General features: G+C 39.3%; 1 protein-coding gene across 8 annotated transcripts in view; it reads left to right on the forward strand.

The window, feature by feature from the left end:
- NTNG1 (netrin G1) overlaps positions 1-21,401 on the forward strand; it is a 291,411-nt gene that overhangs the window by 199,294 nt on the left and 70,716 nt on the right. For all 8 annotated transcript variants that reach the window (XM_033093310.1, XM_033093312.1, XM_033093313.1 and 5 more), the window contains 2 exons: positions 9,250-9,422; positions 20,987-21,013. In XM_033093310.1, coding sequence (XP_032949201.1) covers positions 9,250-9,422; positions 20,987-21,013 — 200 coding nt within the window. The remainder of the gene's footprint in view (positions 1-9,249; positions 9,423-20,986; positions 21,014-21,401) is intronic.

The raw sequence follows: 21,401 nt of genomic DNA on the forward strand, positions 1-21,401 counted from the left end.
AAAGCACAGAGAACGGGGCAAAAAGCCAGAGGAATGATTCCATTTAAGCTGTCCTTCTTCAAAAGTGTTCCCGAACACCCTACTGAGTGGCTCCTGGTCATATCTCATTGGTCAGAAATACACAACCTGGCCAACCTGAGAGGGGAACATGAGTATTATAGTTTTCCCACATGTTTTCTAGAGAAAGAAAAGAGAGAAGGGGATGTGAAGGACTTTTAGATAGCCAAGCCATGAATTTGCCAGACCTCCCTATAATAATAGGTACTATTTGTTGAATACTTATTATGCCAGAATTGGTGGTATATACTTTATGTGGACAATAGTACATTAAATAGTCATTTAATCTTTGTAGCAATCCTATATTTCAGGCACTAATAGTCATCCATATAATAGATAAGGAAACTGAGATTCAGATGGGGACACCAGCAGGTTTATGGTAGAGCTAGGACTTGAACTCAGGTCCTTTGTCTCCGGAGTCGAAGCTCTTAATACCATGTTGTCCTATCTCGCTTATAGTCTCTGGTTCGTTGAACAATGATCATTTGTATTTCTGGAACTGGAGACCCCTAAATTTTCTGTTTTCTCAATATGAAAGTTCACCATGCATATATTAAGCATCTAGGGTCTTCTATTAATTGCTACTTGGTCTTGCATTAGTTTAGTTTTAATTTAAACAGCTCTTTCCCTCCCAATCTTCTGATTGATTGGCTGTGCAGAGAACAGTGGCAGTCTGGACTGTGATAATTATCTTGTTATGTCTGTATTTTATCCTCGGCACCTCCTATCTAACCAGATTCCTCATGAGTGTAGTAAACGGCTCATAGAACACAATCATATACCTGTTCTGGTCTCGGACAATACATTATCTCCAATTTATGAGCTCCTATTTTTATTTTATTTTATAGTCACGGTACTCTAGCATCCCTGGCAAGCCTTAGAAATGGGAGAAGGGCTGTTTTTAATTTTATCTAAAAGAACCGGCAGTTTAGTGAATCATGTAATCTGATGTTTCACGACGGGTAAGTTTAGGGTTTCAAGTAAAATTTAAATGGAACTTTTAGAGGGTTTTAAAAATGCCACGGGGATCTCAAAGTCGTTTATTGTTTAAATATACAAGAAGACTTTCTGGTCCTTGTTCCATCAATTTTTGGAGCAAACCAATTGCCTCATAACTTTAAAAAAGATCACAAGATTCCAGTGTCTGTGAAGAACTGATCAAGTCTCAGATTTTATTTTTACACTCCCAGAGAAAACAATGTAAAAGTATATTTCTCTGCTTCAAATAATAATAACAATAACAATAATAAGGTTATTCCACTCAGTTTTCAAAAATAATTCTTCCAAGAACAAAGCACAGGAGAGGAAAGCCACCATCAACCAGGGTCGATATTAGGTTCTCAATATATTGTGAAAGAACGAGCTCAAGAACCATATGGAAACCCGCCCTCTTGATTGACAGGGTGGCTTTGCAGCGTCCTAATGCCCCTTCTTCCATGTATACTTCCTCAATAAGATAGGAATCCAAGCAAAATTTGGATGTCCAGACTCTCATTTGTCTGTTAGTGTGTGGCTGCTTTCAAAAAAATGGTGTTAAAAGCAGATATCTATTTCACATTGAACTTTGGCCATTGCATAGTTTATAAAAATAGATCTTCTGAAAATATCCTCGCTTACCAATGATAATGACCATCAGAGTCGGGGCTTTATTAATGAAGAACGAATAGTAGAGTTTTGGAAAGATAGGAGCCCTCTTTCCTCATGGGATTAGGGTCAGACCAGGCCCATCTGATATTTGAAGATCTCATCTTTTGCTGTAAGATTATGCTTTATAATAGTGGTAGTTATGTTTATTAAGTGCTTATTATATACCAGGTGCTGTGTTCAGATATTAGTTCAGATGTGTGTAAGAGAGACTCATATTAACAATGCCTTAAACAAAGTAGAAATTTATTTCTCACTCCTTGTAGTTGGGAGGTAGGGAAGTAGGGCTGGAATGGTGGCTCTGCTCCACACACGTGCCTTCACTCACCTTCCCCTGGCTGCAGTGGAGGTTGTCCCAAGGCCCAGGTTCCACTATCCAGCATCATTAACATAATCCATGTGGTTCAAGATTGCACAGCACCATGTTCATGTTCCAGGAGGAATGGAGGAAAGTGTACAGACCCAACAGAGTTGTCACAGACACCACTCCTGCTAATATCCCAGTGGCTGGAATGTAGTCACATTGGCCACACCTACCAGAAGGGGGTGCTGGGAAATGTAGTCTTTATATATGTGACTGCGTGCCCAGCTAAAACTGTACTGTTGTGGAAAAAGAAGGAATACATCAATTAGCAGTCTCTGTCTCTTTGTATTGTATCATGTACTGCTCCCAGCAATCCCTAAGGCAGACATTTCATTATCCTCATGTTACAGAGGAGTAAACTGAGCTTAAGGAACTTGCCTAAATTACCTTCTACAGCCAGACTGCATGATCCCAGAGCCCAAACTCTTACTCACTGTTTTCTGTTGTCTCTTTTGGATAAATACCATATTTCTTTTAGTTTATTTTTAAATTTATTTAATGTACAATTCAGTAAATTTTAGGATATTCAAATGTTGTGCAACCATCACCACTATTGAATTCCAGAACTTTATTATCACTCTAAAAGAAAACTCCTATCCATTAGCAGTTACTTCCACTTGCCGCTGGCAATCACTCATCAGCTTTCTCTCTGTATAGATTTGCTTATTCTGGGTATTTCATATAAATGAAAACATATTATGTGGCCTTTTTGTATGACTTCTTTGACTTAGCATAATGTTTTCAAGGTTCATCCACGCTGTAGCACATACCAGTTCTTCATTACTTTTCTTTTTCCAAATAATATTCCATTGTATAGATACACTACATTTTATTTATCCATTCATCAGTTGATAGACATTTGCATTGTTTCTACTTTTTGGCTATTATGAATAATGCTGTTATGACCATTGGTGTCCAAGTTTTTGTGTGGACATGTTTTTAGTTCTCCTGGGTAAATACCTAGGAGTGGAATTGTTCAGTCATATGGTAACTCGGTAGTGGTAGTCGCAGTAGTAACTAGAAATAATAATAATTGAAACTAACATTTTTTAAGAACTTTGTGTCAGGTACTCTCCTCGGGACCTACATGCATTATCTCATTCAATCCCCAAAACTGTCCTTTGAAACACATCCATTTGTTGTTCCTGTTTTACACATGAGGCAGCTGAGGCCCAGCCACACTTAGGAAGAGAGAGTGACCTCTGCTGTGGTAAGAGCAGAGTTCTGGAGACCCATGGTTTGAATCCCTGCTCCATCTCATACTAAATAGGAGACGAGGGTTTTTTAACTCTTCAGTACTCAAATGCATCATCTATAATTATTAGTGCCTGTCTCACGAGATTGTTGTGAGGTTGTACAAAATAATGTGTGAAATACGCAAAAAGCACTTAGCACAATGCCAAGTGCTTGGAAGTCTTCAGTTAACATTAGTTCTATTTATTTGTCAAGTCACTCATCCATGGCCTCACAGCAAATAAGTGGCAAAGGTGGGATTTGAACCCATGCTGTCTGATTCCAGTGTCGTAACACATAATCTCTAAATTATATCGATGCTAGTCTCCCATTTCAAATAACATGTTGAGTTGGAAACCAAAACTTCATGTGTTGAAGTGAAAAGCAAACTGTAGAGGGGCTGCAGAGGCAGAAATACTATGTGAGAGACATTGTATACTATGGCACCTTTTTAAAAGACTTCTACAAAGCTCTAATATTTTTGCTCACCCGTTTTCTAAAAGCATTTGTGTACCTAGTGCCAATCCAAGGCAAGGGGTACAACTGGAGGCCAACTCAGGTTTTGTAGTGCCTGAAATGTGTACCATTGGGGTAGGGCTTATTCAGAAAAAAACCTTCATTAATTAAAAATATATAATATCTTATTTGTGAAAATTATGCAAAAGCAAATGACCACATGAACACATTGTTAGGGTCTTCCTCAAGGTCTTGGAAGGGCTGTGATGCTCAAACTTTATTCACTGCAGGCAAATCCCCCTCTGGCTCAAAAGTAGCCCAAACCCTGACCTACAGGCAGCAAACCTGGCTTCCTTTCCTGTTTTGCTTCATAAAAGGCCAGTTGCAAACTTCTTTGTCTCAGTACCTCTAAAACACTAGTAATAGACTATATATACAGACCCCTAATTCACAGGAAATTCTGGTGGATAACATGCTTCCCAGAATAAATATATTAAATTATATCATTTAAAAAACAAGCAGACTGGGTTTTTCATACCTACTGGCAGGTGGCACAGATCTAAACGTTGGATCTTTTTTATAAGCAAGATGAAATTGACTCATGACAGCTGGTCACTAAAATACAGGAAGTGCAGACCTCATTGAAAGCAGGAACACACTGGTTTTCACTCTTTGCATCGCAGATTAGAGCTCACGTTTCTTTTTTTAAATCTGTCTTAGCAATGCCCTTATTTGACAGTATGTGCTGTTTGTCACATACAAGTGGGCCTTCAACGTACAAACAAGTCAATTAGTTCTGTCAGCTGTGTCTTGGTGTGAGTTTTTTTGTGTGTGTGTAAACAGATTTGGTGAATAGGCTTAGCTCTCCAGAACATCAGATATTTATTTCACTGCTAGTGAAATCTGTTAGGTCTCTACTTGTATCATTGCTCCCCCACCTAATGTGATGGCAGATGTGGGAGCTGGGTAGCCGTGGAAATGGATAAAGAATCTGTCAGAGGCAAGTGAATGTCACAGAAATCCACCCTCCACCCCATCACAAGGCTGGAGGTCATAGTACCAGGAATTGAGAGCAGTCTCCTAGCATTGTGAAATCCCCCTTCGGAGGAAAAGCTACTTTGGCAGGGAGTCTAAATAAAGAATTTTAGCATCTGATTGGAATGGAGTGATGAGAATAAACTGAGCTGTGGAAAATGAAAGGGAGTCATTTCCAAATCCAGGCCAATGTCAGGGTACCTCAGTGTCCACTTTCACATGCTCAGCCCTGGCACAGTGACTGAGGAAAGGCAGCCCCGAAGCTGAGCTAGGTCAGCAGATTTGCTACTGGAGAAGTTTTCACCAGTGCCCAAGCAATGCTCTGTCAAACTTCAACTGAATCAAGGTGGTCTTCTTTGCATGAGATGTTGAAGCTAAAACATGCACATTCCAAAATAATTATGCTACACAAATATTTGGTTTTCCCTTTCCTCTAAGCTATGTTCTCCTGGGTCTTTCAGGCATTCTTGTGTTAGGTTCCTGGCATTTGGCAAATCCTCTGCAGTTTAAATTAAATTAAATTGGGTTTTACAAGGTCTCACCAATTACATAGAGTGCCCTTTGCCCATTATAAAGTTAGTTATGAAAACCAATGATGAGGGCATGTGGCAGTTTTCAGCACACATCGTGCAGTATTCGATTTAGTACAGTGCCTATTCATCCTCTATCTTTAGTCCATTGCTGGGTTAAACATGTAGAACAGGCTCATGAAGTTCCTGCTTTCAGGGAGCTTACTTGTTTATTAATCATTTGTTAATTCATCAAATATTTTTTAAGTACGTATTATGTGCTGAGCACCTTGACACATGCTAGGGAGGTTTCAGTAAATCATACATGACTGTTGCTCCCAGGAGCTTATACTCTAGTGAAGGTGACGGAAGAAGAGGCAGTTACAATACAGCCAGTGTCTGCCGCAGAGATAGTATGGGTTTTCTCATGCGACTGGCCTTGCCTGGTGTCAGAGGAGAACATAGGAAAGGCATTCTGGTGGGAGAAGAGATAGATTTCAAAGGCACTTATAGACCATGTTACAGAGCTTGGACTCTATTCTGAGAATAATAGGAAATCTTTCAATGGTGCTAAGCCAGGGTGACCCAATTATTTTTGTCTGAATGATTATTTTGACTCTTGTGTTCAGATTGTGCTAGAGAGGAACATGACTGGAGTCACCAAGGTCTGTTCAGAAGTCCTTGTGATAAACCAGACCAAAGATGGTGATGATCTCAAATAGGGAAGTGGTAATGGCTAGAACTGGATGTATTTCAGGGCTGTCAAGGAGGAGGAATCTCAGAGCGTGGTAGGGGTTAAGTAACAAAAAATTAGATGTGATAAGAAAGGGGGAGGTAGAAGTCATTCTTGACCAACTGACTGGAAGGTGATGTAATTTACTGAGACAGAAACCACAGAAGGAGTAGGTGGGGCGGGGAAGCCAAAGAATTCAGTTTATGTCGAGTTTGACATGCCCAAGAGAGAAATTCATGGTGGCGATCCAGGACGTATCAACGTGTTAATCTTCACCTGGTGATAATGGAGGGATGAGGTTCTGTGGATTTCTATGAGTAACAGAGAATCTCTGACTACCCTAAAATGTTTTCAAATGTTTGAGCTTATTTTGCATACGTTTATTTTTTTCTGGAGGCAAAAATATGTTGCAAATTTGCTTTAAAATGCCTATAACTCAAAGGCAGTTAAAGACCACAGAGGAAATTGAAGGGACAACCTCAATAAGAGTGCCCAAGGAGAGTCACTTTGGCTGACTGTGCTGGACCAGAACCCAAAGAACAGCACAGGAAGAGAACACAAGGGAGAAGAGGGTTCTGGAAATGAGCCTGAGAATCCTGTGGGGAGAGAGTGTCAAAAGGGAGTGGTCTACAGAGTCACATGCCGCTGAGTGGTCAAATAAGGCAAGGAAAAGTATCCATTGGATTTTGAACAAGGAGGCCATAGATGATCTTGGCAAGAGAGGCTGTGGTTAGTTGGAAAGAGGGAGTGAGTGCAAGATGAGAAACCAGAGATGGCAAGTGCAGGAAACTCAAGAAGGGAGAGGATAGTGTTAAAGAGGTAACTGGAAGAGAAAAGCAGGGTACAAGGTGGATATCCTCCCATCCCCTTAATATGGCACCGATTTATGCAATGAGTAAAAAATGTAAAAGCACAAAGAGCCTTAGGTAATAACCAGGTAAACCAAACACACAGAAACATTTAAGGAAATCAAAAGGGTAGAGATCAGGGTGTCTATAATATGCAGGGTAGATATCAGGGAAGAGTTATGAACTGAATTGAGACTTGAGCGATTAATAAGCTTTCGGGCAAGTGGAGATGAACCATTAACTGGAAGAAATCTGAGAAAAATAAGGCTAAACATTCATCTATTCTTCTTTCACCTCCTTTTGTTATTCAAAGAATATTTTCTCAGTAAATAGAAAGTCTTTAGAATGGAAATTGCCTGTAACTCAGAGGGTGACTACACATATGAAAGTATTAACAGTTACAAGAAATAAATCCAATTTATAATTACTACTTGCATTCTTGTTCTTCACACATGAAACAGAATATTCTTTGGGGTCACATTGTTTATTTCCTCATTTGGAATTTTTAGCACCAGAGAGTGTATTAAATCAGTATAAGTTGGTGGTTCTATCACTTAGGTTTCTAACATCTTCTATATATATAAAACATACCCATAAATAAAGGTGCTAATGTTGGAAGGAGAAAGATCCTTTAATAAGCAACTTAGCACAACAAACTCCTCACATATAGGAGATTGTTATAAGGCCTAGCTCATAATTAAACACTGCCTATTTCACTTAACTGAATGATTTATTTCCTCTTTTCTTTTTTAAAAGATTATGCAAATGTTCATTTTTAAAGGTTCAGTTTATGTGTCTGATTTGAATAGGTATGGTTGAAATAGCCTTTCAGCTTGTTACAGTGCATATGCGTAACTATACAGAGAGCCTGGGATAGCTATAAGTATTATAAATTATAGCAGACCCCAGAGGAAACTGAAACTTGGTTTTCTCCGAGGAGGTCTGAATGTGTGGCCATTGCTTTAGGTGCTACACAGTTTAGTTAGAAGGGAGCCCAGCAGCTGTCAGTGATAGCCTTTGTTATCCCTTTGCTTCCTTGCTAAAAGGATGGGTCAGTGCTCCAAACAGATCATCAATGCACAAGAGAGAAACTTGAATGTTACTGTACAAACATTATATAAACCAACGTCAGTTATTAAAGAATCCTATTTTTCTACCTGAGAAAGAGTATTGTTACTTTTCCCAATTCATAACATCTTCCACAAAAAAGACAAATGTAAAACGTTATCATATTTCTTTGTCTTCATGAAACTTGGCTTTCTATATTTTTGTCCTAGTTCTTAGAAGAGGCCAGGCCAGTTTAAAAATGCACACACACACCTAACATTTTCAGGTTCTGACTCTGACAGACCTTGTTCCTTTATCCCCCAGCCTGGGTGTTGGGTTCTCTCCTTTGTGTGGAGACATCTCTTCCTGCATGCATTGTTCTGACTTCAGGATATGGTCATTTTGTCAACCTAGGTTTTACTTCTCCAGAGGATGTAGCTCGAGCTTGCAGTGTTACAATTTATAACCTGCTACCTCAACAAATATCAAGTTGGCCTTTGCAATTTTACAATCAAAGACTTTGGATATGGCAATGTATTTATTTTTGTGGAAACTGCATATTCCATTTTTGCCTCTCATATATCACAGCTTTATTCGTGGATACCAATGGCAAGGCCTTTGCTAATGACCTCAAACCCCTACCACATGTAGGTTTTTATTTTCTAGGACTCTAAGCATCTTTTATGTGAGCCATTTGACCCATTTCTGAGAGATCTTAGTGATTACCTTGTTTTCCGCAAGTGGGGGATCTGAGGACTACTCGGACTCATTAAAGGCCTTGGTGGAAAAATTCTTCTGATCTGAGGAGATGTCATTTTAGGAATGAGAACAGCTGATTATAACTTCTTGGGGTCTATAAAATAAATCTGAATAGCAAATTGTCTTAATGGTTATGTATCTTTTTAAACAAATAAGAATTGTCCTTCTGGTTTAAAGAAAAACAGAAGATAACATGTTTGTTCCAACCCACATGAAATTGTCACAGATTTGATAATATCACAGAAGAACCTCTCACGATTGGTAGTATTTTGGATGCTCGTTGGGAAACACTTAATTTCGGAGCATGATTGTCTTAGGAGAGCTTCAGGCCCCCACTGAACTGACTGACTGGTATTAAGATTCCCCACCCCCACCCCCAAGGGCACTTGTTGCACGGATTTTGAGGGTGGGGCTGCAAATCTGCATTTCACCAAGCAAGAGCCTCCATGTAGCACTCAAGTCCTGCAGGGTGAGAGCCACAACCTAGGAGACAGATGAGTAAAGCCTTAGTGATCACTAAGACCAACGTGACTTACAGTGAACTCTTGTCTTTCCTCTGCCTAGGTGCAAATGTAATCTCCATGCCACTGTGTGTGTATATGACAACAGCAAATTGACCTGTGAATGTGAGCACAACACTACAGGTCCAGACTGTGGGAAATGCAAGAAGAATTATCAGGGCCGACCTTGGAGCCCAGGCTCGTATCTCCCCATCCCCAAAGGCACTGCAAATACCTGTGAGTAACTGCTCGTAACACCTATTTTGTGCACGCTGAGCTGGTAGTTCCTGTCGATTTCACTTGCAATTGTGCTTTTACTCCTCTTACCAATTGTCCCATTCCTTTTCAACATGCAGCTAAAGCTTTTATCCCTATTTTACTACTTGTAAGCACGTTTTAGCACTCAGATCATCTGCTAAATTCAGTCTTCCAATTCACATCAAATGTGTTGGGAAATGATGGAAATCACAGGAGAAATTTTTTCTAAGTGGATGAAACAGGAGGTACCCCCCCCCATTAGTTTCCTATTAAAATAACGAATGCATTCAAAACTCCCAACTCTAACTTAATTTTAACTTCCAGAAATTCTCTAAATGTTTACAATCCCATGCTTTGTCCAGAAGTGCTTCCCTCTTTAATTTAAGTGCTTTCCTCTTTAATTTAAACTACGGCTTAACTTTGCCCAGTGAAATAATTGGCTTTTTCCAAATTCTAGCAGTTGAGGTCATACCTGGCCTCGATCCTGTTAGGAGGGGCCACGTTTAGCTAAAGAGCATGACTGTAGGCATGTGGGGACCACACTGAGAAGAGAGATGTTTGTGTGCCTGTGAGTGCAGCACAGGCATTATCTGTGTTTACAGGAACCATGAGAGATGCCCCATTACCGTGCATGTGCGTGCACCACTGAAATTTCTGAACATCCATTAGGAAAACATGCTCTGACATGCTCGAGGAGAGAAGTCATTACTTCGAGAATAAATTGCCCAATTCCATGAATGGACCGATTAGCCACTTGCTAAAGCTCAAGGTTTACCCTCTTTCAAAAGTAGAGAAAAGGTGAGGTTCAGAATGTATCCATCCGAGTGAGAAGTAACAGAAAGAGCAGGACGGTGGGCAATGGGAGAATGGGAACTTGAAAAGCCACTGGCTCCATGCAAGGTGACAAATGTTATCAGGCACTTCAAAGCAGCAGCTGTGAGAAACCAAAATTTAAAAACTAATATCACAGACACCAGGACCTTATCAAGTTAAATGTGAGAGTAATGAACGAAGTAACAAGCTGTGAAGTGTAGGGGGCATGAGATTATGATAAAATTTCTAGGAAGCAGGGGAAAAAAAATCCCTTATTCAGTTTCTTTGTGTGTTAAAGAAAAAACTGAATTAAAAAATTCAGTTTTTTAATACATAAAGCTCTGTTGAGCAGAAATGTTGATTTTTCCAAGGCAATTTTTATTAACAGAGACTCTTTCCTCCGTTGTTCCCATAACTCAAGAATTCAGAAGGAATCTCATGAGGTTGTTTGTTGCAATACCCTGTGGCCGGCTACCTAAGAATCCCTGTCACCACAGTTGTCAAAAGGGTTTACAAGTTTCCCAAAACAAAAATGGCTCAGATATCATTTTCAGTGTCTCCCGCTTCTTTAGTGGGACAGGATGGAAGAGAGTGAAGTTCACAAACCTGGCTGGCCAACTCGTCATGGCTACCAGAAAGGCGTCTGGGGTGGACTGCTATTGAAGCATGGGCTTCTATTCTACCATGACCTCGTTCTTCTTCTACCCATAACTGTGCTTCAGAGTCTTGTTTATTTCAAGACATTTTCACTGGGAAGACCTTCTTGTGCCAGCCAAGCTTTTTCACTGAAATGGATTTCTTGTTATATTCTCTGTGGAAATGATCTACCTACCCTTAATCTTTTGCCTGTTGCAGGTCACCAATTCACTCCTTGGCCAAAGGAATGTAACCCCTCTCAGTTTTCCTTATAGATTCCTTTGTCCATCCATCCCGTAGTTTTTCCTGGCCTTCTTGAGACTCTTAGACTTGTCTCCATCTCTATTAAAATAGGAAGCTGACAGATGGACACAATGGCCAAGGAGGTTCAAGTCAATGTTTCAATTTTCAATATGGTAGAAATTGGCTTAAAGATTTTAGAGATTATCTGCAATGGTCCAGTCTTGCAATGGAAAAGTCTTACAAAGGAATGAACACCTTAAACTAAATCTCTGACACATCAGACTGTGCTTTAAAACACGTCCAAGGATGGAAATAAGCAATTGAACACAGGTTCCAGGATCAAATAAATACCAGTTTGTCCGTTCACTAGCTATGTGACCTTGAAAAAGTAAACTAACCTCTCAAATACTGAGTTTACCATCTGTAATGTGAAGATAATAGCAGTTCTTACCTCACAGCGATTTTGAGAGAATTGAATAAGCTAATGCATGTAATGTATTTAGCATAACACCTGTCACAAAATAAGCATTCAAAAATAATTTCATTTTTGGGATTCTTTTCACAAGGCAGACTTGTCCCTTATTGGACAGTATTAATTGTTACAAAACTTAATTTCTTTACATCAATGTTGAATGTCTCCTAATTTTGAACCACTTTTTCTTTTTAAGTAGTAAAATAAATGCATTGACCCCAATTTTGTTTTTCTTCTCCAGGTTAACATCATTAATTCCATTTTTCATGTGTTAAGATTTTCATATCTTTACCTGGTTGCTGGCCCTGGAAATTCTCTAATTTTTTTAGTGTGGAAATTTAAGCCAAGCACAGGACTTCTAGTACTATTATGATTCTCATTTCCTATTCCCTTTTTCTTACACACACACATACATGCACATACACACACACACACACACACGTACACACATACACACATGACTCAATTTGCTAAATTACAAGTCAGTTATTTCAGAGGGACACTTAGGATATGTTAGATCCTAACACAAGAATACAAAACCTACGAAGTAAAAAAGGAGCGACTGCAATCTCTGATCCCTCAACATCAACTCCTTAGTGGCCTAGAAATGCCACCTGTCCTGGAGAATCTCTGGATTTGGCAGAATCTCAAGCAGCCAGGATAAGTTTTGAACAGGAGGGTTAGTTCCCACCCATTCTTAGCAAAAGAACTAAGAGGATTGCATTAAACAAAGAAATTGATAAGATCTCCCTTCAGAGACACTCAGCCCATCACTCAGAGGTACCCTAACGTGGGAACCTTGCTGGGAATCATGTGGCTTCGGAAGCCCTGATTTTTGGTGCAACTCCAAGGCAGCTTTTCTATGGAGCGTGGAGAGCCAGGAGAGTACAGAGCCCCAACAGTCTAAAATACAGCCACCCCAATCTGAAACGCGTTACGTTTCCCTATGCTTTTCACTACAGACGTCTTGGCAGAGGCAGAAGTAATAACTCTTGTGATGATATTTTTATTCATCATCCTATTTATTCAAGACCCAGTGTGTTTTCTTGGTCTTTTAAAGCCATATATATGTGCATCAAAATCTTTTCCTTATTTCCCTACAAAAGTATGTAGAAATTATATTTTGTCTGTAAGATGTCTTTCTTCTTCTCCCCATTGATCTTCATTCTATTTTTGACAGAATTCTATTTTGAATGTCCTTTGAATTGTATTGCTGCTTTCCACGTACAGGAACTCTGTCCAACTTCATGCTTAATCATGATTCTTTTGATTCTCATTGTTCAGCTTATAAATAACAGTATTAAGTAGCACCTCTTGAAATTCTGATCCCTGTGAAATAACACAAAAGAGTTTTCTGCATATAGTTACTGAAAACTTAATAATCAACCTTTAAGAACCATAACTCCAGGAAAGGTAATATAGTAGACCCTATACCACTGCTTCCCAAACTGTGTTCTGTGACCCTTAAAAGAATTCCATTACCAAGTAACTTTAGAAAATGCTGTATACGATACTGACCCTTAGATATTCACATTACCTTATTTAAAAATTTTTGAGACTCCTATAGTAAAGTAACCTATTTTACCCAGTGTTTCCCAAACTTAATTGTTCCTGGGACGCTTAATAACTTTCTATAAAACACTCTTTGAAGGACATGCTGCTCTGAACAGTTTCTCCAGCCTAGTGATAAAAATGTCATGGAGACAGACAGAAAGCCCAGCTCATTCGACTGCATTCAATCTTTTCCTTTCCTTTTACCTACATGGTCTAATATTCTTCAAAGAAAGAAAATTAAATTGGTCTGACACTGACATTATTTGTTTGTTCAGAAATCCAACTTGAATTGTTACACAATATCTAGGGCTCCTCGAAGCTAAGTGATGGAAAGTAATTTGATGATTGTTCTCTTATTTTCTCTGATATTAAATTTGCATTGACCAATTTGGATTTTCCCAGGAGAACCCGTGTGTGTCATTATCCAGACAATTTCCTAAGTGTTCTACATGCATTAGTTCATTCTTAACTCACAACAATCTTATAAGGTAGAAGTTACTATGTTCATTTTACAAATGTGGAATCTTATAACTACTTAGGGAAAGAAACCTTTAAGGTTTACATAGCTAGTCGGGGTAAGAAGGAGGATTTGAACCCAGGTGTGTCTTAACTCAAAGGACTGTTCATTGCACCATTTTTATATCCCAGATTAAAGTTCACTGACTTCTTCTGTCCTCCAATGGGGTATGGGCTCCATCTTGACACCTGTTTGAACAAGTTAGCCTTCTCTAAACTTGCTTTGCCCACTTCTCTTCCTAGACCTCTGCTTGTTGTTTCTTTGCCTTCAAAGACTCCCCTTTCATCCTTGCTTTAAATTTTCTGGCTCCTCACCCCTGCCTCTTCTCAGCTTATAGTTTCTTCGTTGGGATTCCAATCTATTCCTGTGTTTTCAGTTCTTAGTATTAGTGGTTTAACAGCAATCAACCAGTTGTAGCCTGAATTCTTCTAATGAATCCAGATTGATTTTTCTACCTGTCTATGAAGATCTCCAAGTCAGCATGCTAGACACTGAATTCATTCCTTTCCCCAAATCACCTTTTTCTTCTCTCTCTATTGAAATTCTGCTCATTTTCAATTCTGCTCATTCTCCTCAGTGTCTATTCCTCAGTGAAGCCTACCTCGATTCTCCCATGCAAAATCAACTGCTCTTTCTCTCTAGATTCTTGGTAATGTATGTATACTCACAATCGAATGACTCTAACCAAAATTCTAATAATAATGATAATAATGGTGGCTACTATTGGGTAAGCGCACCATAGGCTATTATACTTTGTGAAGAGCTTTATGTGCTTTCTTGCATTGAATCCTTACAATATCCCCATGGGTTGCGTACTAATTTCATCCCTATTTTACAAATAAGGAGACACAGGCGCATAAAGGTTAACAAGGTGCCTGAAGGTCCCACAGTGAATGCATGACAGAGCAAGATTTAAACCTGACTTCAGGAGCTAAACGGTTAGAAATGTAAGAATGGGACCATATTTTATTTTTGGCCTTTATAAATATTTATGGACGTAATGATTTGGTGGATGAATAAGTAAACTTAAATGACCCTGTAATGTTCATTTGGGTTCATTGACCTCCCATTGACCTTCCGGTGTCTCATGGAATATGTGGCCTTCACAGCTCAGCGGCTCTAACACAAGGACCTTCAATTTCCTACAGGAAAAGACCAGCTGAGATCTTGGAGGAAACATAATAGGAAAAAGACTCACTTTTGTTTCATGGCGCATCCAGCCATTAAAGATGACACATTGACCTGTTTGCTTTCATAGGCTTCGCCAAGTGGCATTCATGGCCTCAGCAACTTAACTACTGTCAGGTTCTGGCCACCAACCTTTCAGGCTCAGAACCCTGATCCTGTCAGCCCCAGTAAGAGTGGACCTTGCTCTCAAAGCCTTATGTAGATAAACCAAACTGGAAGTCCCACTATGGAAAAGCAGAACACCCAGTTACGCATATAAACTACCCATCCACCGTCTTTTATCTGAAGCTCATAGGACCAGATATGATTTGGAATTTAAAAATTTTAGGATTTTAAGGGTAACCCAGTGTACAATATCTTATATTACAATCCCCACAGCAGAATATCAGGTAGCACCACTTAATTCCAATCTCAGTGTCTTTCCCAACTGACTGAGACGATCTTGGGCAAGCTCTTTGTGTTTGAGTTTCCCCCATCTCTAAAACAAACCCAAGGATTGACCTCATAGGGTTGTCATAAAAAGTAAACTAATTAATACATATGAGGTATTTAGAACAGTGGCAGGTACATAGTAAACACACAATAAAGTTAACTGCTCTATATTGTCATAATTTCGCTGACCTCTAGCACATGGATCCATCCCAGTCTGATCAGAAAATTCTCCTTTTGGAGGCAGCAACTGTATGGGGAGACCAGTTGTGTCCAAATGCCAGTTGATTCATCCACAATATGAAATAACTGTTATGGTGTTCAGAATATTCAAGTCCTTAGGACCAGGGTATTCTCTCCTCTGTAATTAAGTCTCCTTGCAGGGCCAGATAATAAACAGGAAGTTGCTTGGCATGCATGGGATCAGGAAGTTTAAATGACTCAAAGGCTAATAACATCAGGCTGAAACCTCCTGACACATCCGTCCTACCACAGGGTCAGCCTCCCTAATTCCAACAGAACAGTGACGGTATGAAAGTGCACAGATTACCCCTCCCTCTTTCTGAGACAACGCTAGGCCAGCACTGCCACCACAGGCATCAGGATGCCCCTCTTTCTGATTCACCATTCTTCCATTCTTTACACATGTCAATAAGCTAATATCACCTCTGTCGATTCTATCAGCTACTTCAGGCCCCACAGCCCTTCTGCTGTGGCAAGATGACTTTCCCTCTCTCTGATTGCATCATTTATACAATGATTTCACAGTATAGTTCTGTTAAGACAGTCTTATTTTTTTCACTTCCAAGTTCCCCGGAGACAACTCACTGTACCTCCTATCAATAGCAGTTTGGAGCAGCGACCAGGGCTGGAAAGACGTTGGCAGAAATTGCTGCAGAATACAAGTGAGGCTGCAGAATGTCTCCTTACTTCTCACCTACCTCTGCTTCAGTGGGGCTTTTTGCAGCTAGCGTTCCCAATAGCCACAGCCTAGCTAGAAGATCCAGTCACTCACTTGACGGGCTTTAATCAAACTATCTATCACAACAGTGGTAATATTTCCTGTCAATTTGAAGCATGCCGAATCCTTGTCCCTTCTGCTTCTCTCGTGATAAAAAGCTGCTGAACTTCCCATTGATTCTCCAAAGGAGTTACAGCTTTTAGCCCTGCGTTAACCTGTTTCGGAAGAGCAGTGTGTTTATTCTTGAGCTCTCCATCACATGGACTCCCTTAAGTCTCACTACGTCCCCGTTAGCCATGTACTTGGTTGGAAGGTTAGTAAAACTGGGAGAAAAAAAAGAAGAAGAAGAAGAAAGTAACACATTATATAATTCTACTAGGTTCTCATCCCTTTAATTGTAGCAAAATTCCTTTAAAACAAACATTAAAATAAATCTGGAGGTGTGGAGGGTTGGTTAAGGAGGGAGTAACTGCAAGTGCCTCCAACTGAGTGCCTTCCCATTCTTGGGGCTCACTGAGCCCTTTGGCTCATCCAGCATGTGTGCGTATCTCTGCCTGAAGTTGCATTTCTATTCTTGAAGAAGCAATAGTACCAAAGTCATAAACCGTGTATCGCAGAACCCTCACTCAAAGCTCATGTATATCATGTTTCTCCGAAAATAAGACCCCACTGGAAAATAAGCCCTACCATGATTTTGCAGGATGACATCCCCTGAACATAAGCCCCAATGCGTCTGTTGAAGCAAAAATTAATATAAAACCCAGTCTTATTTTCGGGGAAACACGGTTCCTGTGCCTTATTTCCTCAGTTCAAGTTTAGCAATGTCTCAGGAGACAGGAATTAGGAAGGACCTGCTCCGATGTTGAATACAAAGCGGTCGACTTGGCCAAGGTCCTTGCTTCTGTTTGTACCTTCAATTTCCTCTTCTATAAAATGAAAGGGCTGAATAAGATTATTTCTTAACTCTCTTTCAGCTCTCCATTTTTTTATCACTTTCTGAATTTCCTTATCTGCTATCTTCCCTCCTTTTCTTCCTTCCTTTCTATCTACCAGTCATCTATTTATCTTTCCCACATGTTTTTGAAGTTGTTTCAGAGACTGAGTTAAGCTAATAAAACCTAAATTTCATACTCCTTCACTAGACTCCTTCTAAATAAAAAAGAAATTTTTAATCAATTTCAAATTCGTCTAATTTTATATTTTGAAGTTAGTATTCTTTTTCTCAAAGAGAGCTCCCAGATTTGTATAGCTTTAGGCCCCACAAAATTTGTATTTGCCCCAGGGTGGCTTAGGAAAAAAGGGAAATACAAATCAGAATATTTAAATAAGAATTTAAAAAGGAAGATGTTAAAGAAGAAAAATAGAAAGAAAATAAGCCAAACATTAAACAAGTTTTATCCAGTTGAGCTTTGAGCCGCTGAGGTTCCTGGAAGGCAGGGTGGTGAGGACTTCCGTAGGTCTTGTAACTCTTGCTATCAGAATAGAGTAAATGCTCAAAGAGAACAAAAATATTCACTAACACTAAACTTGGAGAAATATCTCAGTGGAACATTTTGGAGGGGATGAGATCATACGATGACCAGAAGGGTATTTTCACTATGACAGATAGAAAGCTTCTTGGAAACAAGTGATAGTTTCTTGCTTATATATAAATCAAGCAACTCTTCTGTATCAGGCATTGTCCCAGGCAGATAGTAGAGATACAGGAAGGGACAAGAGATGGCACTCATCCCCTCAGAGTTCTCAGGCAAACACACAATCATAAAAATAAGTTGATAAGTTGCTTACAGAGGCCTGTACAAAGAGGTGTGTGATCAGGAAGGAGAGTGGCAATTTACATCAGGGAGATGAGAAGGAAGGGAACAAATAACTTCTGAATGCAATTTTTAAGGTAAAAATATTCTTTCCATAATAGTTGTCACTTCACAGGGAATGTTAATAAAAACTGCCAACATGTGTCTCGACAATGTTTTCTGAGCATGATCTGACTCTTATTCCCATGGCTTATGGCCACTGTCACTTGTAAGATAGAATCACATTCATTGATTCATCCCCCACAGATCCCAAAGAAACTCACCTTTCATGAAATGAATTGTATTGTAGCCTTCCTGTCTTATTTTCTTAAACTTTTGAAAGATTTTTTGTGACTAACTCATAGCTTTTTTAATGGATGTGATAGGTTTATTAAATTCTTTAGATGTCTGTAGAGAAACAAGGTGTTTGGACATTAAATAAGAACCATTAGGGGAAAAAAATAACATTTGAAAATATACCAGTGGGCATCCCTTGGCTTTCAGCTCTTTTCAACTTCAAAAATCTTTATTCCAATGAGCAGTTTAAAAAAAAAAAAATCTTTTCTAAGTAATTTCCATTTCACACCAATGGAATAGAAAATGACTCACCTGGTAGCACCTCGAAAAATTGTCAGCCACAAAATGAGGAAGAGTCTGAATTTCAAGCATTTGAATGTTAGGTAATAGAAAACAGCTTCATGAGGAAAATAGGATCTCCTAATGGCCTTGCTTGGTGAGGTTTGTCTAGCTGCAGTAAACATTTGTCCCCTGTACTGGCATCCCCAAAGGAATGGAAACATTCTTGCATCTTTCCAAAGTGTTCAACTCCAGCATGTACTTCATCAAACCGTCTTGCGGGTTGGTTCTCCATTGTGGCTGGCCAAACACCCTGAGAACTTCGTCTTGCATTATGCATGGGCCTCTAACTCCATGTAAGTTTGAAAACACATGAAAAGTCTCTTTCCTGCCAGCCTAACTTCCATTCTCTTTGATGGATTACAAAAGGCAAGCAGTTTCTCGTGGTGGAGCAGGGTTTTCAATCATGGGGAAATTTGGAGCTTCTGAAATTGATACTAAAATTATGATGCTGCCATCATACCTCACTCAGCAGGAGATTTGCAAAGGGGAAAAAAAAAATCAGTACCAAGCCACTGTCACGCTGTGGCAAAGATAGTCTACTGATTGTCAGGTCAGGAATTCAGCAAGCCTTTGTAGAAATCGCATTCAGCTTGAAATTCAGTTCACAGCACAGAATTAAAACATGGAAATGGAAACTCAGGTTTCCAGTTTGGGTTGATCAGTGATCAGTAATTAAGCTGAAGCACATAAACTCTGTGCATATATAATCCAGAGAGTTTGAATGTATCTAGTAACTGAAAAAAAGATTTCCATCCTTCCAAGGTTTTTAAAAAGTCATGGTAAACTTTAATTTCTCCTTCCCACCCCCCTGTCCCACCCCCCACCACCAACAACAACAACTAAGAAATAGGAAAACAGCTCTTGGTTTTAAAGAATACAAAGCTAGAGATCTCTGGGTAAGGTACAGTGATTAGTTAAAAATAAGCAGAGGGCAGTCATTCAAAGATAAATACTAAAATAGAAGTTTAATGATTCCTACATTTACCACCTGTTAGTACACTTCAGCCATGTGGAGAACAAGCCTGAACAGCTCATTAACAGCTATCATTTATCGACTATGTACCATGTGTCAGACATTTTTATGGATTATCTCATTCAATCCTCACAGCAGCCCTATGCAGTAGATATTATTAGCCCCTTTGCAGATGAGGAAACAGGCGTAGAGGCTGGGAACTTGCCCAAAATCACCCGGCTAGTCAGTTGCAAAACAGGACTATCACTCAGTTCTGTCTGATTTCCATCTCCTGCTCCACCCACACCACTACCTGAATTTAGTGGAGAAAATAAAACTCTCTGGCTTTTAATTAGCAATATCTATCACAGTGTTGCTTGCTCGATGAGCCAACTAAATCAATATTAGTAATCATAGCAAAGATGGATATAGGACATACGACCTGCCAAGCGGGCAGCATGCTCTGAGTGCTTTACATATATCAATTTATGTAATCCTTGCAACTATCCTAAAAGGCAGAAGACAGCCGAGAGTGTAAGCAACGTGCCCCAAAGTCATACAGTCAGTGAGTGTAAGAGTAAAGCTTCAAATCCAGGCAGCCTGGCTCCCGTGCCTTGATTCTTAGCTAGGAGTTTTCATCTGGATACACACTAAATTCATTCCCATGGTTATGCCAAATCCAGTTGTATTCTGAAATGGTTCCACCATCTTAGCACAACTTGTAAATTAAAGTAGAAGCTGAAAAATCAATGAAGTCCATGATCAATATGAACAACCTAATGTATTCTTGAGTTATTCTGCTCAATTAAGTTTCTATTACAGAGTTTAATCCACATATCTGACAAGCAAAAGAGGAATAAAAATGATGGTTATGGGAAATTAATCAAATAAAGTGCCAAATGACTTTCATCAGCTAACACGTGCATCTCATAACACATTTAAAGAGATCTATTGCAGTATGAGGATATATTTGCTCAGGTCTATGTTGTGTCTACTTGGTACTCTGTGCCCAGAACATAAGCGTAATTTAATATCTGTTTTGAACCACATACAACTGTTCATTAACCTTATAGGCAAACACAAAATGTTTGATCTCATGAAGCTGTCTTGAGCCAGCTGTTGAAGTTGAGCATTCATTTCCTAGCTCTGATGAGTTCAGGGGTTCTAGAATGAAAGCAAAATGATTTGGATGGATGGAAATATATTTTGGGTTTTTTCTGTGCATATTTCCTAATGATCTGAATGTTATCAAGTGTTCAGTTTCTGAGATTTGTTTATATTGAGTTAAAGATGTCATGTGCTAATAAAAGTCTAACAACTTTTCTTTATTGTTTCTTTTTCTCTAGGTATCCCCAGTATTTCCAGTATTGGTAGTAAGTAAAAAAAAAAAAAAATCACCAAACCAAGTCTAGACTAGCTTTGCTTTGTTGTTCAGTTCCTCGGATCTATTTTCCCAGTGTCCATTTCTGATGTAAGAGAGCATATTCTTTGTGAATTGAATTGTTGTGTTTGTTCTCTGCACAGATATGATGAGAACACAGATAAAATAGTTATCTATGTAGAACTCTTTTGTGGATATGGCAGTGCCACAGTCTTCCTGACTACTTTTGATCAATGAAGGCTACCTTTACAGAGGTGCAATTACTTAGGTAACCTTGACTCATTTAGCAAAAATACAAACAGTCCTATTTACCAATGCTTAGTAACCAACAAACAAATTGCACTCTCTCCCTAGGACTGGATATAGATTTCTACCATAAT

Source organism: Rhinolophus ferrumequinum, chromosome 22 (assembly GCF_004115265.2).
Source record: "Rhinolophus ferrumequinum isolate MPI-CBG mRhiFer1 chromosome 22, mRhiFer1_v1.p, whole genome shotgun sequence".
NCBI classification, from domain to species: domain Eukaryota; kingdom Metazoa; phylum Chordata; class Mammalia; order Chiroptera; family Rhinolophidae; genus Rhinolophus; species Rhinolophus ferrumequinum.